The sequence below is a fragment of the Condylostylus longicornis genome, unplaced genomic scaffold, assembly GCF_029603195.1.
Source record: "Condylostylus longicornis isolate FDR11 unplaced genomic scaffold, ASM2960319v2 ptg000077l, whole genome shotgun sequence".
In the NCBI taxonomy this organism is placed as follows: Eukaryota; Metazoa; Arthropoda; class Insecta; order Diptera; family Dolichopodidae; genus Condylostylus; species Condylostylus longicornis.
The window spans coordinates 4,303,245-4,322,247 of NW_026578045.1; the positions used below are offsets into that span (position 1 = coordinate 4,303,245).

Sequence of the window (19,003 nt, forward strand, 5' to 3'; positions counted from 1 at the left end):
AACATAGGACCCTGAATAATTACAAAAGACTTCAAATCATATTATTGAAACAATGAAATTATGGTAGAATGTAGCTTTAAGACATGGTTAAAAAAATTGATTTTATAATCACATTACATTTCGTGTTCATCGCAAATTGATTGATTTGAAAAAAGGCTCGCGTTCAAGTGTTTAGTCAGTATATAATACGCTTTATATAATTAAAATTACAAAAAGCTACCTAATTTAGTGGGAAACCATAATTTTAATCTATTACTGAATTTATTTTTTAAAATTTGAATTTTATAATATAAAAGTATTGTTAAAAAAATAGAATGCATGTTCCGATATTCAACAAAAAATTTTCTTTAGAAATTTTTTCCAACCCCCTGCATTTTCTGCACATTGATCATTCCTACTAAATATAATAGGTCAATAAATGAGAAAACTTCATATGAAATCAAAAAATTTTCAGCCCAAGCATTTCTAAATTAAATAAACATTACCATCTTAAAAAAAAAATGTAAATTTAATTATTTATCATTTAGTACATTTTATTTACAGCAAACTATAATTACTCTAAATATACAAATTGCTGAGTAAATGAAGCCATATAGTTTCTGCTCTCATCACCAATAACCAATAATAAATATTGTACCATAGGAACTTAATCGTGCAATGAAATTGAGAAATAATTCTGAAAATTCATAATTTTTCTTTTCTCTTTAACATTTAATTACTGTCATGCAAGTAAAAAATGCAATTCAAAATTTCTATAATTTTTCTAATAACATCACAAAAATAAATTAGCTAGATAGCTAGTTTTTATTAAAATTTCTAATGTTTGTTGAACAATAACATTATTTGCCTATAATTATGCAATCTAAACACTTATAGCTTCATTATTTATTTTTCTAATTAAAGAATGGAATTAAATTCTACTTATTTTCTATAATTTAATGCTTTCTAACAAAAACATACTCAATTGTTTATCTCACATATTCATACAATAAAATGTAATGCATACACTTACAAAATCTATAATAATACTAAAAAATTTTTATATCCTTAAAATGGAAACCAAAAAAAAACCAAAAGAAAAAAAACTTTGTTAAAATTGAAGTGAACATATACGAGTACAGATTTTATTACGTGAATTTAATATCCTTTTTAATTTCCTTGAACCTCACCCTGTCCTCGAATTTTATTTCGTGCTCTGTTCTCTTTTATCTTTTTTTTGTGCTTTCTGTATTTTGTTTTATTTTTCATTTTTCTGTTCATCTCATTTTATTTTGTCTTTCAAATATTTATTTTGTTTGTTTTTACTTCTCTCTTTTTTTTTGTTATATACACACAGTATATTGTTATGGATTGCAAGTTTATTTAGAAATTTTTGTTTTTTTTTATGAAAATGTAAAAAAAAGGACTTTCAAGCGCAACATTAAATGTCAGTCATAGAGAAAATTACAGATAAGGTATAAAATATATTTTGTATATTTGTACATGTGTGTATATTTTTTAATGTAAAAATTTTTTGAATATGTATATGAAAACGAAAGAAAGAAAAAAAAATGCTCACTGTTGTCACTCATACGGAAGAAGAAACACTTGAAATCAAAAACAAAACGGTAATGTAAAAAAGAGAAAAAAAAAATAATGTGATTTTTGATATTACAAAGATTTTCGTTTCTCTGCAATAGTTTGATGTGGGATTTGTGTTTTTCAAATTTCTTTTTAGTTTTAAAATTTTTAGTTAATAAATATTTTATTTTAAGACCCTCTGTAATAATTTCTGTAAAATACTAAATGTATGTACACATATAGGAGTTTTATAATGCAATTTAACATTGAATAGAATGAAAACCACTTTCTGGCCATTTTTATTAGAAAATATTAAGATATTTAAAGTCATTTTGACCATTAACCACATTAGTTTTTAAAATTTTTTCCTAATTTTTTACTATTTTATAATTGAGGCAATATATTTCTATATTAAATTTAGGAAAAATTCGGAAAATTCTCAATTACGAAATATTTAAAATTTCCTTTATTAGCGTAGTTTTAAATTTTGTTAAATTAAAAAATATTTTAAATCATTATTCAAAAGTATGAAATTTATTGACTGTTTTGTGCTCTGTTCGGTCCTTATTGTTCGGTGGGTGAATTCTAATTCTAAAATCCTCTTCCTTTCATGGAAAAACCCATTGTAGACAATCTTAAAATAGGATTACACAGTATAAAAGCGTTACACACTTAAACTGTTGTATGTACAGTCTGTTAAGTTCGAATATTCTAGTTTTTATACTGATGCATAGAGATTCTAAAGGTAAATATCTATTATGAAACCGGAAATACCAGAGCAGACAATTTATTGTATTTCGACGATTCTTTGAATGTTTCTCTGAAATTATAAACACATTTATTTTTCATTCTACAAACAACCATTTCAGTCAACGGTCTTTATTGAAAAATTCTTAAATTTTACAATATTAATTTTTCTGTTTTTGTGAAAAAAATTAAGTTAAAAAAAGAAAAGATTATTTAAAAAAGCTCAATTTTTTGATTTCTAGCCACTGTCTTCAGCCCTTCCACCTAAAACAATTTTAGAAATTTTAACAAAAAAATTGCATATTTTACGGCTAAATATTTAAAATATGTACTAAAAAATTTTAAGTTTTCACTGGCAAAGTATTGAAATTAAATTTTACCATTGAACACATTGAATGCTTAATAAAATATTTGTGTAAATTTTATTATTTCAATAGGGATTTAAGGATATGTTCATATATTTTTGTTTTTTCAAATACAAAATTACAAATTTATATTGTGATTCTTTATTTTATTTTAAAATTTCACTTATTTGTTCAATAATTTTTTTTATAAACAATTTTCTTTCCACATTTATTTTGAATATATTATAATTTTAGTATAATATGTTTATTTGTATACGAGGATTATTTAAAAGAGAAAATCATAAAATAAAACCAAAGGTAGTATACACAATCAGAGTATAAAAAAAAATTTTTCAAAATGATGAATCCCTTTTCTCATTTTTTAATTTTTTTGATATAAACAATTTTTCTTTGTCCTTTTCTTTTGTTATTTTAGTAGCTTTCTTGTGTATGATACTAAAACCATTCTAAATAATTTACATAATATGTACATAAACCATAAATACATATGAACGTTTTTGTTATATCGTACCATATATGACACACAATAATAAATTTCTCCAAAATATAAATAATAAATGTGACGGGAAACCAAAGGAAAATAGAAAGGCATAAATTCGTGTAGAATAAATAAATACTGGTAAGTAATGTGAAGTATAAATATGAAATAAGAAAATGAGCTGAGTCGCATTATATTTCTTGTAGCTGTGTCGCCAGAGAGGATTAAATTTAATTTGATTTTTTATAGGAGAGTCGCATAAAAATAATTAAGCATTCATTTTTAACTTAAGTGTTAAACTGGATCTAGTGATTTTTCCTGCACAGAGGAATGCAATTCCCGAACTCCTATTTTTAAGTTATCTCTAAATTTTAAATGATAATCAGGACCCCGAACCTAATAGACGACTTGCAATGCCATACATACGAGTAAAATGAAATTTGTTCATAAAAAAAGTCGTATTCTGTAAGGATTGCTTTTGATATTATAAAGAAAAACAGATTTTACTTAATACTTTCCAAAGGAAAGGACCAAAAGAGAACCAAAAAAGAATAACAAGGTTTATTATTTTAACCAAATATTTTATTTTATTTGTTATTTTATTCTTTCTCTAAAGATTTATATTAATTTTGTTTTTATATTGAAATTAATATTATAATTGAGTAATATAGGAATTGTTATATAGACAGGATTTTCTTGAAAGCCAAAAAATAAATACAATAATTTTTTGGGGGGAAAATAGCGTTGGTTCAAGGAAATTTTCAATAACAATAATGAAAACTTTTAAGTTATTAAAAGTAATTTTAAAAGAATTTAATAAAGCAAGTAAATTTATTTTTACCGAACGTATTGAGTGTCAAATTGTTGACGTCAATTGTCATCTGTCAAATTTCAATTGTCAAATGTCAACTGTCAAATGTCAACTGTCAAATGTCAACTGTCAAATGTCAACTGTCACCTGTCATTTGTCAGCTGTCATCTGTCACCTGTCATCTGTCAACTGTCACCTAACAAACGATTTTGTATTTTTTACCGTATATACAAAACTAATAGATGAAATTTCATGGAATTGTTAACAAAACTATTTCAAGGAACCGACAAACTTTTCAAGGAATGCAGATGTGGCAAAACGAAACTAACCAAGAGACAAATTTACATTTTTGGAGGAATTGAAAAAAATTTTTCTTTTTTTTTTTAAATTCCTAATTTTGTTAACGCTTCCTATCAGGTTGGTATACTTTATTTCCAAGGAAATTTCATGAAAAACAAATTGTACGGTGAAAGAAATCTCATATGGCATATTTTGAAATAACTAAACAAATAAATTTGAAAGAATTCATAATTATTTCAATTTCAATTCTTAATTATTTATAATTATTTCAATTTAATTAAAAATCAAAATTTAATAATAAAAAAAAAATATAAAATTCATTCTATATAAATTAAATAAAATATATATTCTGTAATTACCATCATTACAAAATTTCCCTTGATTTGATGGATCTTGACGAAATGAGAATTTTTGTAGATCAGCATATGTTTCAGCTAATAAACCAACAACAAACATTCCAGTACCAGCTGAATCTAATGTTGTCATTGTTTTCGGTGCATGAGGTTGTGTATGGCGTGGTGAATTTATTATTATAACTGGTAATGATACAACAAATACCCAAACAGCCTGAAAAAATTAAGATAAAATATTATTGTATGTATATGTATATATGAAAATTATATTGAAAAACGTAGATATATTTAAAATATTTGATGTGAAAATTCAAATAATTTTTCCTGGAATTTTTTTTTTGTTTTTTTTTTTTTTAATGCAAATCCAAATGGCTAAATAGGTAAATGACAATATTCTAGAATATTTTCATATTTCATATTCAAATATTCAAAAATTTCAATTTTTTTTTTTTTTTTGGTTTTTAATGGAACGTGCTTTATCCACCACTAACGAAAAATTTCCATACCAAAAATTTTGATTTCATTTCAATTCACAATAATCAATGTATGCAAGCTAATATATGTATAAATAGACATATCCATAGACATAGTGTGGTAAGACATGGAAAGGTAAGCTACAAAAAGAAAATATAGAAATATAGAAATAAAAATCAATTTTAAGTGGGACGTGATAAGTGTTCAAATATGAAAATTTTCATTTCTCTTCACTATGCAATTCAATCAAAGACAATAAAAAATTTTTTACTATAGATTTTATATTTTTTAAAATTATTATTGTTATTATTATTATTTGAGATTTAATCTTTTGAGAAAATGTAGATATTAAATGATTTAAATTTATCATTGATAAATTATTTTTGAAATATTCAAGGAATTCAATTGGAATTCTTCTTCCGATAAAATTGGAACATTCATTTACCTGTGAATGAATTTTAATGAAAAAATTCAAATGTAAGTCTGAGCACTATGACTGATTATGAGTACAATGATAATTCGCGTATGTTTGATCTAAATTTTCCTCACATGAACCTTGTACAAACTTTTGCCTTTTAGGGTCCAATACAACCCCAATATTAAAAAACATTTAAATTTAAATTTTGAATTCAAATTCTTTTAGTGCGAACTCAAAAATACACAATAAGTAGACAAAATTGCTAGATATTCTCTCAAAATAGTGCAAAAAAAAGTAAATTTTCATTATGATTCCATTATCAGATCATAATTTGATGAAAAAAGACTGCTTTCATTTTCGAACTCTTTATGCTGTTCAAAAGAGGAAGCATTCTAAAAATTCAAAATTCTTACACAATACTTGACCTATGTACTCAAAATAAGTATATTTCAGTTAATTTTTTACTCATATTTAATTTGATACGAAATCAATACCTGCCCTAATTGTATACAATGTTGGCCAGTTGTTAAAACAACAAAAATTTCATTAAATAAATTTTATGATAATGTGAGAATTACAAACGACTTCTATTATTTATATTTTAAAATTTTGACAAAATATTTAATAAAACTGTAAATTTTTTTTTTATTATAACAGTTTGATAGTTTGATAATAGAACAAACAATACCTTCAGGAGAATAGAAAATCATTTGAAAAATAAATTATAATTAAAAATAAGTGAAGGAACATGCAAGTAGTATGCAGTTCTGAATGTAACTAATCTTGGCCGAATGTAATTAATCTTAAGTAATTATTTAATTGTACTACTATGCAAAGGTGCTTGAATTGAGTCTTCAAAAAAAATTCTTATAAATGAATTATTTTGATTCAATGAATACGAATTGTTTTGCGTGGGGAAAGTCTTTAAATTCCTCTTTGTAAATTTATTGTTATACTTTCTATAATAACACAGGTAAAGAAACAGAATTGAGCCCACTAAATATTAATACAAATCCTTAAGCGTTAATAAAACCTTATGTCTTATTAAATAAGCTGATCCTGTGCAATATTAGAAATTATATCTGAAATGAAAAGTTCTTTATTTTTTATTCAAATATAATAACTTAGCAAAACCTCTATGGATCGAAAATATTAAAAAATAATTTTTTTTTGAAAACCTTTATTCCTTCCTTTATTCCCATTTACATATATTATATAAAATAAAAAACCGAAATCCCGAAAAGAAAAATCCATTTTTAATACAGGAAATATTTTTCATTTTTGTATCCTTAAAATGAAGCAAAAATCCTTTAATATTCATTTCAAATTTACAATCTTAATCTATATTACATTCATGCCAGTAGCTATTATATGCTTTATTGTATATGAGAATAGGCGCATACATGCATACACATATATGGTTTGCAAGTTGAATTTTCTCTTTTTTAATTCCTAATTTTAGTCATAGATTAGAAGATTATATAGAAAGAAGAATAGAAAAACAAATAGGAAACTAGTAATTGATTTTTCATGCCAATAACATTCATAGATTTGAAAAAGCAAAATAGGAAACCAAAATGGGTGAGCAATGAAAAAGGAAACGAAAAACAAAAAAAAAAAAAAAACTCAAATAACAAAACGTATGTAGTCATTTGAAAACAAGGATTTTTCGCTTTAATGTTTTTATTGTGATTCCGCAAAGTTCATAAATGGAAACGTAAAGTATAATAAACTGTAAAAAATTCAAACTACTGTAAAATCTAATAAAGAATGAAAATAAAAAATGATGTGAACAGCACATAAACCATTCCTTTGTGAAATTTTCAAAATTTATTAAAAGTTTTCTTTGTTCTTTCGAATGAGTCAGTTGAACTTTTTCATAAAATGTAAATGAAATTTTATGTACGTTCTTTGGTATAAGTTTTTCTCTGAAATTCCTCTACGAGTTAAAATTGCCTGATTTGAATAAAATTTAATGATAAATTTTCCATTTAGAAATCAGAGTTCAAATATGGGCAACTCTTAGAATAGTAGGCTGTAATTATTATAGCTTTTATTTATGAAAGTTAAATTAAAAAACAAAATTTAGTGAAGAATCAGCTTAGTTAATTAATAAAGTTGGGTCAAACCAATGGTTTGTATTGTAGCACTTTTCCCTTCAACAAGTGAAAATTCTGCTTTTAAATACAGTCTATGTATAGCTATCACACTATTATAATTATTTTCATTCATATACAAAACTATTTCTAGGATTGCATATATTTAGGATGACGCATATATGCAGTCTTTGAAATAAAGCAAAAATTAATATAAAAAGGGGTTAACATAATGCTCGATTCTAAGGGTTAATTGTGTGAGTTAAGAAAAATAATTATATTTTTTAATTTCATGGAATTTACCGTTAGCTTTTTGCGTTTATAAAAATTTGGAAAAGCTTGCGGTTTCGGAAATATAAGGTGTCAAAAATTCAAATTTTACGAAGTTCAAGAGGTGATAACTTGAGAGGGGGTGGAGATGGAAAAAAATTTTCTTCTAACGAAATGAACTCTTTGTTAATGTCTATAAGCCCCTAAAATTTTAAGCTTCTACAAGCTCGGGTCTAGAAGAAAAACGAAATCAAAAATTTGGAAAAACAAAACTTTAGATAACGGTTAATTTGAACGGCCATTTTGTTTTTCTCAAGTTTAACTGTAGTACACCGCACTAGGGGAAGCAAGCTGCTGCCTTTCTGCGTTTGCAAAATTTCAAAAATGCTTATGGTTTCATTGCAACAAATAGTTAAAAAAGGCCATTTTTAGGGTTTTGGGGGGGTATAACTTCTAGAGGAGGGGAGATAGGTAAAAATTTTGTTCTACGAAAATAAGTTTCTAGTAAAGATCTATATACGTACAAAATTTCAGCTTTCTATCTTCAAGGGTGTAGAAGTTTTGTAAACAGACACACGGACAGACGGACGGACGGACGGACGGACGGACGGACGGACGGACGGTCGGACGGACGGACGGACGGACGGACGGACAGAGTGAAACTAATAAGCACTTTTTTTCAAAATTTTTTTGAAAAAGTGCTAAAAACAACACTAGAATCCATTTTAAACATTTCATTTACATGTTGATTTGAAAATAATACTTTCATTTATTCTTTATCCTTGTACATAATAAGTTCAGTGTGCATTTGAATGTACATTTTGAATGACGTGAATTATTTTGGAAAAGAAAAAGTCTTATTCAATTCTATTTATTGTAAGATAAGAGAAATAAAGGTGTCATTTACAGACATACTACGCCGAATTATAATTGAAAATTGTTTAGCGTATTTTTTTTTTCATAGAATAATTATTTTGTAATGATTTGCATTTTAATTTAACTAAAAATCAGTGTTGCAGGATATACAAGATGTTTCATAAAATATATTTCAATTGATGAACGCATGAAATGCAAGACGAGTACTTCTAGGACGAAAAAAATCTTCAGAGAATGCGTGTGATTCAAAAATTTGAACTATTTTTATATTTTATGTAATAAAGATAAAGTAACTTCAAATTAGTAGGCTATAACGTGGCTACACTCTCGAATTCTGAGCAATTTTGTGTTATAAATGCAATTTCATATATACTTAAATTTATCGGGATTATCATGATTATTGATTTAAGTGCAATTGAATTCATTGCCGCTGGATAAATGACCAATTGAATGTTATTCTATTCCACGCATATTATTTTGTATTAAATGAATTCTAACACTAAATTTTCATTTTTAATTCCTCAATTAATTTTCTTATAAAACACTCTTAAAGAGTACCAAAACTTACAATTTCAGCTCATATAAGAAAACATCTCCTTTGCAAATTAATTCATAAAATTGTTAATATTTTCAAATATGCTTACATGAACGGAATCCCTTCACAAAATATGAAATTTAGACTAGTAAAAATGCAATAGAACACGAAAATAATTTTGTCAATAAATTATTATTCACAATGGAAATTTTGAGATTTTAAGAATATTCCAATTCTATTCCAATAAAATTTTAAAATTTCTATTTAAATTTCCATTTATACCAAAAGAAAAAATCCATCACCATCTCGGAATTCGCAAGTGAAAAAACTATATTTTCTTTACTCACAAAATAAATTTATACATAGATACCTACCCAATATTAAAATAACAAATTTCTTAAGCGAAGAAATTTATTTCCTTTCCTTTTTGAATTCCAAATTTTTATTGCATAAAGTGAAACATGAAAGCATATACTATTAAATTTTATTTCAATTGCAATTTATACATACATTATGTACATAAACGTTTATACAAATTGTAAATTACAATTACAAATTTTTCAATTTTGTTATTCACTTCCGGATGCAATTTCAAAAATTTTTTAATTGAATCTATAAATTTTGCAAAAAATTTATTTCATTTTTGCAAATATACCAAATACGTACTTAAAACCAAAAATAATTTAGTGTTTACTTTTTAAAATTTTAAACCTTCTGATACCTTCTTTTATGTATAAAATTTATGTATGAATTTGAACTAGTGCCCTATTACGTACGAAATACAAAATTTATTATGTAGAAAATTTTTTAATTAGGTATTTCATATAAATAAAAATGCCCCTGTGAATTTTTGACTACAAAAATTACAAATTGAAAACTACTTTAGCGTTTGTAAGATATTAAAATTTTTACAATTGCTATGAATTCTTTTTAAAAACAAATGTTTGTTGGTAAGGTTTTCGAATAATTTTAAAAAGAAATTTGCATATTTTTCAACAACAATCCTTATTTAATTATTTATTTACCGAACTGCCTAATCAAAACCACAAAAGGACTAAATTCAAACATTAATTATTTTTATAAGTTGACAATAGCAGCGACAAAAATTTTGCATTACCCCTGAAATAATGCAAAAATTGTACAAGATTTGCAAATTTTCAAGAATAGTTTTTTAATTGCATATCTTTAGGGGATTTTTTTTTTTTAAATCTAAGTGATGACGACTGGTTAGAATTAATGTTTTATTAATTGAAGATTTTAAAATCTTAAACTTGAAAATTTAAAGTTTTCGTTGTAGTAATGTGGGTTAAAATTTTATATTTCTCGAATTTGCTCTTGTTATTATTCTTTTTAAGCTAAATTTATTGCTTTTTATGCTATTTAAATTGTAATAATTTCGATGAAAATTATCCCTTCCTAAAATTTTCTGTTACTATTGCGATTAAAATTAAATCATAGTTAAACTATAGTTACTGAAGTTGAAAATTTTTATTTACTTGGCCATGATTTTTCATTATTTAATGTGATATAATGAGAAATCATTGCCATACTGCGCGCCTACCGTAAGTAAATCCTATTATCTTAAAAGAGTTATCCACTTCAATTTTATTATTGAATAATAGGGCTGGAAAATAAAAAACTCTTGAGTCAAAATAAACCTTCAAAATAATTTCCTAATTTTCACATGAAAAATTTCTACATAAAAATTAAATATTTTTATTTATACAAGAACAATTTAAAATGGTTTACAAATTAAAATTTTAAAATTAAATTTTTATTCCAATTACGTACAATATAGGAAAGAAACGACACTTATTTCTGCAACGATTAAGACTTTTCCGTATATACTTATGAAATATATAAAATATATATGTAGAAATATATACATTGCATATTATATAAGTATATAACATAATAATGTTTTTAATGAATGCATACAATATTGTTAACCACAAAAACCATTCGCTATGGTTATCTTTCCATCAATAAAAAATAATATTTTCTCACCATCTGTGTATCCCCGGAAACAATATGCAACAGAAACATAGTTTTATTTATTTATTGTTGTTGTTGTATTTTTTTTTTTTTAATTTTCCATTTAAATACATTACGTTTTAATATGTAAATCAAATGTTATCAGATGGGTTTTTGTAATAAATTTAATCGCTTTCAACTTTAATTTTAATACAATCTCCTTATGCAATACAATAATAGAAAAATTAAAATGCATAAAAGAGGAATGGCATACCAATATAAAATTTTCTATTATAACCAAAAATTACAATTGCATACACACTGTTAAATTGATATCATGTTGTGAATGGTTAATTTGAAGGAGAAATATTTGAGCGTGTAATGCAATGTACTATAGAAATTAAATTGTTTGTTCCTTGTTAATTAGAGTTTTCAACGGGATTAAGGGTGAGAAAATTCGTGATTTAATCTATATCAATTATAAAATATATTTATGTATCTAAATATGTAAAGAAATTCAAATATTTGAATTTTTTCAATGCATTTTTAATTCAATTTTCCCAGCCTAAATGTTTGATTTCAAGATTTTTTGCTATTAACATCCTGAAAGTATACAATTATCTTTTGTAAATTTAATTAATTCTAATATTTTAATGTTTATTACCTAATTTATTAAAGGTAATTGACAAAAAAATTCAAAAAATAATTTATTGTAGTGCATTGTCTATGAAATTCTCTGAAAATTGTTACAATAATTGAAACAATTAGCACACCATACAAATTCTGGACAAAAATTTTTTATACTCCAACAAAGTAAATTGCATGCGATAAAAACAGGTTTCAGTCTAAGGAAGATTTCACTTTAAAAGCAGAAATTTATTAAAAATACTCGAAATATAAATTAAATTCATTTAAAAAAGGGGGGTGATTTCACTCATTCAAAACTTCAAAGATTTACTAGACCTGTGATTTATAGTTAATACATAAAAGTAAATGATTCTTTATCATCTTGTGGTTCTACAGTTCCGGGTGAGCTTTGTACCTCGTTCACAATTTTCCGCCATACCTAACGGTTCTGGGCAATTAATTTTGATTCTTAATTTTCTAGAATACCAATGTGATTGGGAATCCACATTAATCTCAACATTAGTATAAATTTCTGACTTCGTATTCTGTCTAATATATTGCTCAGTTGAATTATGATAGGATGACTGAAACAAGTTTGTGTTATGCCTTAAATTGCACTAAGAGAATCAGTACAAACTAAAATATTGCTTTCTTTTAAATTTTTTAATTGAATACTTTACAGATTTGTAAATTGCATACAAATTTGCCAAATATATTTATAATAATTATAATTTTTGGCTAATTCAGTCAATTTATTAATTCGACAACTTCAAATTTTAATCAACATATTATTATTTTTTTATTTTCCTTTAAGCTGTAATACATACATATGGTAACATTTTATATTTGTGTTAAAAAAATTTGAAAAATTTAATCATAATTTTGAGTTATGCTTTGCTAATTTTGTAATCGCACAACTTTAAGGATTCTTAAAATTTTACTTTGAATTTTAATGGAAAATTTTCGAATAAATATGCTAGTCCTCATTTTCATAAAGGCTATTCACAAATGCATATAAAAATTTACTTAAAACAATAATGTATAACAATAAAATTTAGTGTTATGTTAAATTAGAGAAAACCTCTTGTGTTAAAAGATCCTTTAAATTGGGCTTCTTAAAATAAAATTTAAATTTACACTTGGAAAATGAAAAAGAAAAACACACTTTGCTTTTTTTTTTGTTAAAAATTTTAATTGTTAACAATTTAAAGGTGTTGTAAAACAGAAACAAAATTCTCTTTTTGTTAGAAGTCTGAAATAAAACCTTTAATTTCCCTCTGTTTAAAACCTTTTTTGTAATTTTGTTTTAAAAATAAACTCATGTGTAAAAGAACCATATTTCATATTCAAATTCATCAACGTGGTATTAATTTGCTGCACATGTCACAAAAATTTTTTTTAAAACAACCATCTTTTTTTTTTCCACAATATTGTATGTAAAGAGCATGAGAGCATAGAAACGAGCATTTTCTAAAGATTTTTTCATTTTATTTTTTGTTTTTTCTAAATTATGTCAAATGTTACAAGTATTTTGCTTTTTCTCTCTCTCTCTTCTTCTGTATTTTTTTTTTTACCCTTTTATATAATCATTAGTGTTAATATACCGTAAATGATAAATTGCTTAAATATAAAAAGAGGAAGTAGAAAATTTTACTCTTCACTCTCTACTTCTATTTGTGAGAGTATCACTGAATGAATGTACAATGATTAAAATGAGTATACAATATGCTTATTATTGTGAATGCTTTTATAAAGGAAAAATATTAAAAATTTTGTTTGTTTTTTGTTTTGTTTTTAATGAATAAAATACAGATAAGCTTAAGTGCTTAAGTTGCTCTTATACAATAATATAAAATATATGAGTACGCATCAAATATTCTATAATTACACAGCTTTACAAATGGAACTTGGAATGCCAATTTAAAACAAAAAAAAAAACAATTTATAGCATCTTGTCCAAAATCTAACACTTTTTTAGGTATATATAAAACTTTAATTAGGTAATTATTTTGTCATCTACATGTACATAATGTATGTAAAATTTTATATTATATTCGTAATATTCGACTATAGGAAAAGAGTTCGTAGCAAAAGAGTTGAAAGACACTTCTGTGGAAAATATTAAAATAACATGTGAATACCGCACGTTTTAATTCCAGTTATGATTTTATTGCAGGTTGTAGATTGGGACGATAATAAGCTGCATCCTAAAGATTTATTGTGACCCTCTCACGAGCACTCAATGTCTTATCTAGAGCACCTCTCCGACATCCAAATTTCTGAAGAATCCCAAAAATTTTTTTTACAAAATATTCTGCAACGAGATACTCGTAAGAAATCCAACATGATTTTGTGGCATCCATATAATAGCCGTAAAGCCCACTCTCTTGTATAGTTGTATTGGAAGTCACTTGGAATATATTCTTGAAAAGTTAAAGCATTCATTTTTCGTTCTTATTTTCCTGTTCTACTTGCTAGATAAATCCTAATAAGATTTTAATCGATAGAATCCATTAAGTCTGCTTTAACTATGAAGAAACGCTTCCTGAACTCAATAATTATATTTTTTGAATAGTTTTCAATTTTCTTAATATGTTAATGAATATTGCCTAACTAATCATTATTATTGTTAGAAATTTCTTATCTTATTTTAAATAAACCATTGAATTTTATTGCATTTTACTCCACTTAACCAACACTTATATATTAATTAATTATTATACTAATTAATTACTTCCTTAAATCAATTGAATTAAATTTAATTTATTAAGTTCACTTGCAACTTACGTTATCTTAACGTAAACTCTACAAAATAAACAAACTATGAAAGTAGAATACCACCAGTTTGCAAACTATCGATAACATTGAAAATCAAATTGAAAAATTTCAATTTATTTATTCAAACTCTTTCACATTCTTTTCACAGAAATTGTAATCAATTGGCTTGAAAATTATTTAAATCAATTTTGCTAATAACACCATTTAAACATTACAAATAAAATAAATCATGCACCAAAAAAAATAAATCATATAAATCTTAATCCTCTTAAAATAACACACACACACACACAAAGAGAGAGAAAAAAAAAAAACAATTTTCTTTTTATCAATTTCCGAAAAAATTCAACATTCACAATATTAAAATATTGAAATTTGTTCATTTTGAATTAAATAGTACCATACAAAATTTAAAATGAGAAAAAAAGTTTTGATTCTACTCGATTCTCAATGAATGCAGATTCTCTTTTAAGCACATTTCTAAAAAAAAATTTGAAAAAAAATTAAAAAAAATTGGTTTGGCTCCTATTCAATAACCTTTCAAATCCTGTGTTTTCTTAAAAATAATCTCCATAAAATTAAAAGTTGTGATTTCACAAAGAGGGCACTACATTAGAGAAATTATTTTACGTTCTTCTCTTTATTCTCCTACTCTTCTAAAACACGTCAATTCAAAATCCCAAAAAATTTATTTTTTGACAATTTATATTTTGCCGATTTGATACATAAACGTCTCTTTTACACTCTGCAAATGCACACAAATCGTCGGCTACGTACAATTTCGATTCATATCGTATATTTTTTGAATCGAGAGAAACCGCATTTCAAGTTTGAGAACATTTTATTTCAAAACTAAACGATGGGATTTCTTAAATTTTTGTTAGTAATTTAATTCTAGTGTTAAGGATTTGACTATAAAGTTTTATTTATTTAAGAAAATTATAGCAAATTAATTAGAAAAGGTTCAGCTGGATTTTGATTCATGTCCAAAAAGTGTTATCGAAAACATTTGAATATCGTTTTGTTTTTTAACAAGGTAGTCGCACTAGCCTGAAATTAGAATAGAATTAGCATATTCTAGATGAATTCTTATAATTTATTTCGCTGAAAAGAAATTGGTTTCTACCTATGAACGCCTCCTAAACTATTTTTTCATGTAATTTAAAGAAAAATTTTATTTTTTAGTAGATAATTATTTCGAGACTATCGAATCATTATAAAATTTTTAAAAAAATCAAAATAAGTAACAGGAAATTGTCTTTGACTCTTAAAAGACTTGATTTACTGAAGAATCCCATCAATTTGCTGGGACTTATTATTCCAAAGGTATGCAATATAAATTCAACTTTTTGTTTCTTCCTCTTTCCGTTTTGAAATGCGCTTGTTTACAAACCATTCATTTGCAATTCGAATTTAAATACTTTTTCAACTTAATTTTTTTTTAATCCTTTTCAAATTTAAATATTTTTGTTTTGTCGTTTTGTTTTTTTTTTGTTTACATATCTAAAGAAAACATTCGAAAAAATATTCACTTTTTCATTAGCACATTCGAAAATCTATATACCTTCTTAAAATTCAATAACAACAATAAATACAAAAATAAAATAAAAGAACAGGGTAAAAACAAATAAAAAGTTCACTTAAAAAGTGCATTGCAATCGTTGATGATTTTAAACTGCACCAGTTTATTTTCGAAAATAATATTTGCAAAACTTGTATGCAAAGCAAGCAAAAGTTAAAAATTTAAAAAATTTTTTTTTTTTGGTTGCAGTTAAATAAGGGTAAAAAAAAAGAGAAAAAATAGAAATAAAAGGCACGAATTCTTTGCATACATCATGGGATTGATTATCATCATCATCATCATCAACATCATCATCAACATCATTATCGTAATCGTAAACCACTAAAAATAAAAACATAAAATAAAGTTTTCTATATAAAAGTTTTCATACCTAAAGATAAATTTTACCTGGAACACATTCTTGAATTTTTTTTTTTGTGCTTTTTGTTTTTTTTTTTTTTTACTAAGTTTTTTTTTTTTTTTACTACAAAATTCATGTTTTCTCTATTCAAAGTAATTTGAACGATAAAGAAACTATAAAATATTAATTGCTGCCAACTTTGGGATAGTGTTATGGAAGGACAATATAAAAAGCGTTTACATAGAATGAGAATTAGCAAGTAGAAGGGCAATGGAGTGTATGGATCGCACGTGAGTCTTAAGGACAATTAAAAGGTTTGTCGTAAATTTTCTTGAATTTTTAAAAAAAAATTTTTTTCAATAAGTTTGTGAACTTGAACTTTAAATATTTCGAATTTGGCATTAAAATTATAGACGAAATTTTGGCATTGAAATTGGCGAAATTCAATAGCGAAATATAAAAGCAGTAATCTCTGTTTTCGTAGCTATCAAGAAACAATCCAATCAAATCTTAGATAACATTAGAAATTTTTGTGATACTGTAATAAAAAATAATTCAAAAAAATTATTGAAACTTATTAGAATCAGGTAAGAATTTGCAACATCCTTTTAATATAGATTTCCCAACTTAGCAAATATCCCAGAAATATGGGTCTAAAATGGGATAAAATTATTTTATTAATATTGGAAAGGAGATATCATCACATATTCCAAGATATTATGTTACTTAATCAATGAATACAAAATAGTTGAAATTATTAAAAGAATAGATCTTCAAAGCGAACTTTATTGGTTATGATTTAATTGATGCTCCGGTGATGGGTACGTGGAGCGATAGTTTTTTAGGGTCATGGTCGATTTTTACCCTAAATATTGGAATTTTGAAAAATACTTTTTCCTCCAATTCTTTAAAACTATTTTCCTGGCTACTTCTACTAATTTATTTTGTATTTAATTCTAATGCAATGCTCATTTAAAATCTGGCCTCAAAGTTTCCCTATGTGTTTTACATTTTATTAGTAATTTAATTAAAATTCATTTTGTATTTGCAATGAAGGAAATTTAAAAATTTTAATAAACCAAAAACAAAAATTTATAAATTAGAAATGGATTTTGGAATCCCAATAGGTCAAATTTTTATTTTCATTTTCCCGAAAAAAAACTTTTCTTTAAAAAAAAGTACCGACCAAAAAAACAACAACCTTAAATTTAAGGATACAAAAACTACCCAAAAAAAAAACATACAAACAACTTGCACGAGAATTTTTCTCTTCTTTTCTTCTTTTATTTTCAATTTCTCTTTTTTGTTCGTTTCTTTTTTTTTTGTGTCTTCTTTTGTTGGTTGGTTAAGTGTATGTAAGTGAAATGCTGCCTACGTATATGCAATTATCTTTTTAAATATTTATAGGCTTCAGGCGCGAAACAAAAAATATACAAAATATAGTTTATTTGAGAATAAAACGAATAGCAAAAACAACAAAAGTGATAAAAAAGAAGAGGAAGAAAATAAAAATGTAAACGTCAAGGATGAAAGTAGTGTGCACTATACTGTACAACAGTAGATTTTACCAATAATAAAAATAACATTAAACGAAGGATAGAATGATAATAAAAAGAGGAGGAATAAATAAATAAATTCGGATCAAATCAATGGTTTCTAAAGGAGCACTTTTCACTTTAATAAATGAAAATGGCTTTTTAAGAGAAATCTGCAAGCTACGAGTATGTAGCCATTTGAATTATTTTCATTAAAGCACTAAAATATTTTAGAAAATTACATACTCCCAAGGATGAACACAAAAAATTGAAAAGTAGCATTAGCACAATGGTCGAATTCGGTGGTTGAGTGAGGAGTTAAGAAAAATGATGACATTTTTTGATGGTAAGACCCTTACCATTCAATTTTTTCTTTCGCGATAGAAGAAGCCATTTGCTACCTTTCGTCGTTTACAGTAATTTAAAAGTTGTTTGTGGTTTTAATACAATAAATAGTTAAAAAATCGCATATTCAGGACTATACCATTTAGATGGTGGGAAGATTGGTGAAAACGTACGAATAGATGATGTGAAAATTAAAAGCAGTCTTTTTTTTTAGAAAAGTTCTGAAAACTATTAAAAAAAGATGAAGAGAAAAAAAAAACTCTTTACGTTTATGCTTTTGACTCTTTTTTTCTTCTCAATTTTAGTTAAAAATCTGCAGTGTTTTGATTGAATCGCACAAGCGTACGTACGTATATGAGGCAAAAAAAACACACTGATTGACATTTTGTTTTCTTATTGGTTTATTATTATTTTTTTTCGTTTCTTTTTATTTTTTAAATTGACACATCACGAAGTTTGCATATGTAAACTAAAAATACTTATCACTTTAAAAACTTTAACGCAATAAGTAGGGTTGCGTCTTTACTATGAAAATAATT

At 25.0% G+C, this 19,003-nt stretch overlaps 1 protein-coding gene across 1 annotated transcript in view; it reads right to left on the reverse strand.

The window, feature by feature from the left end:
* The window catches only part of LOC129612834 (uncharacterized), a 151,120-nt gene that overhangs the window by 24,611 nt on the left and 107,506 nt on the right, over positions 1-19,003 (reverse strand). The window contains exon 3 of the mRNA XM_055526619.1: positions 4,621-4,828. Within this exon, the coding sequence (XP_055382594.1) occupies positions 4,621-4,828 (208 nt within the window). The remainder of the gene's footprint in view (positions 1-4,620; positions 4,829-19,003) is intronic.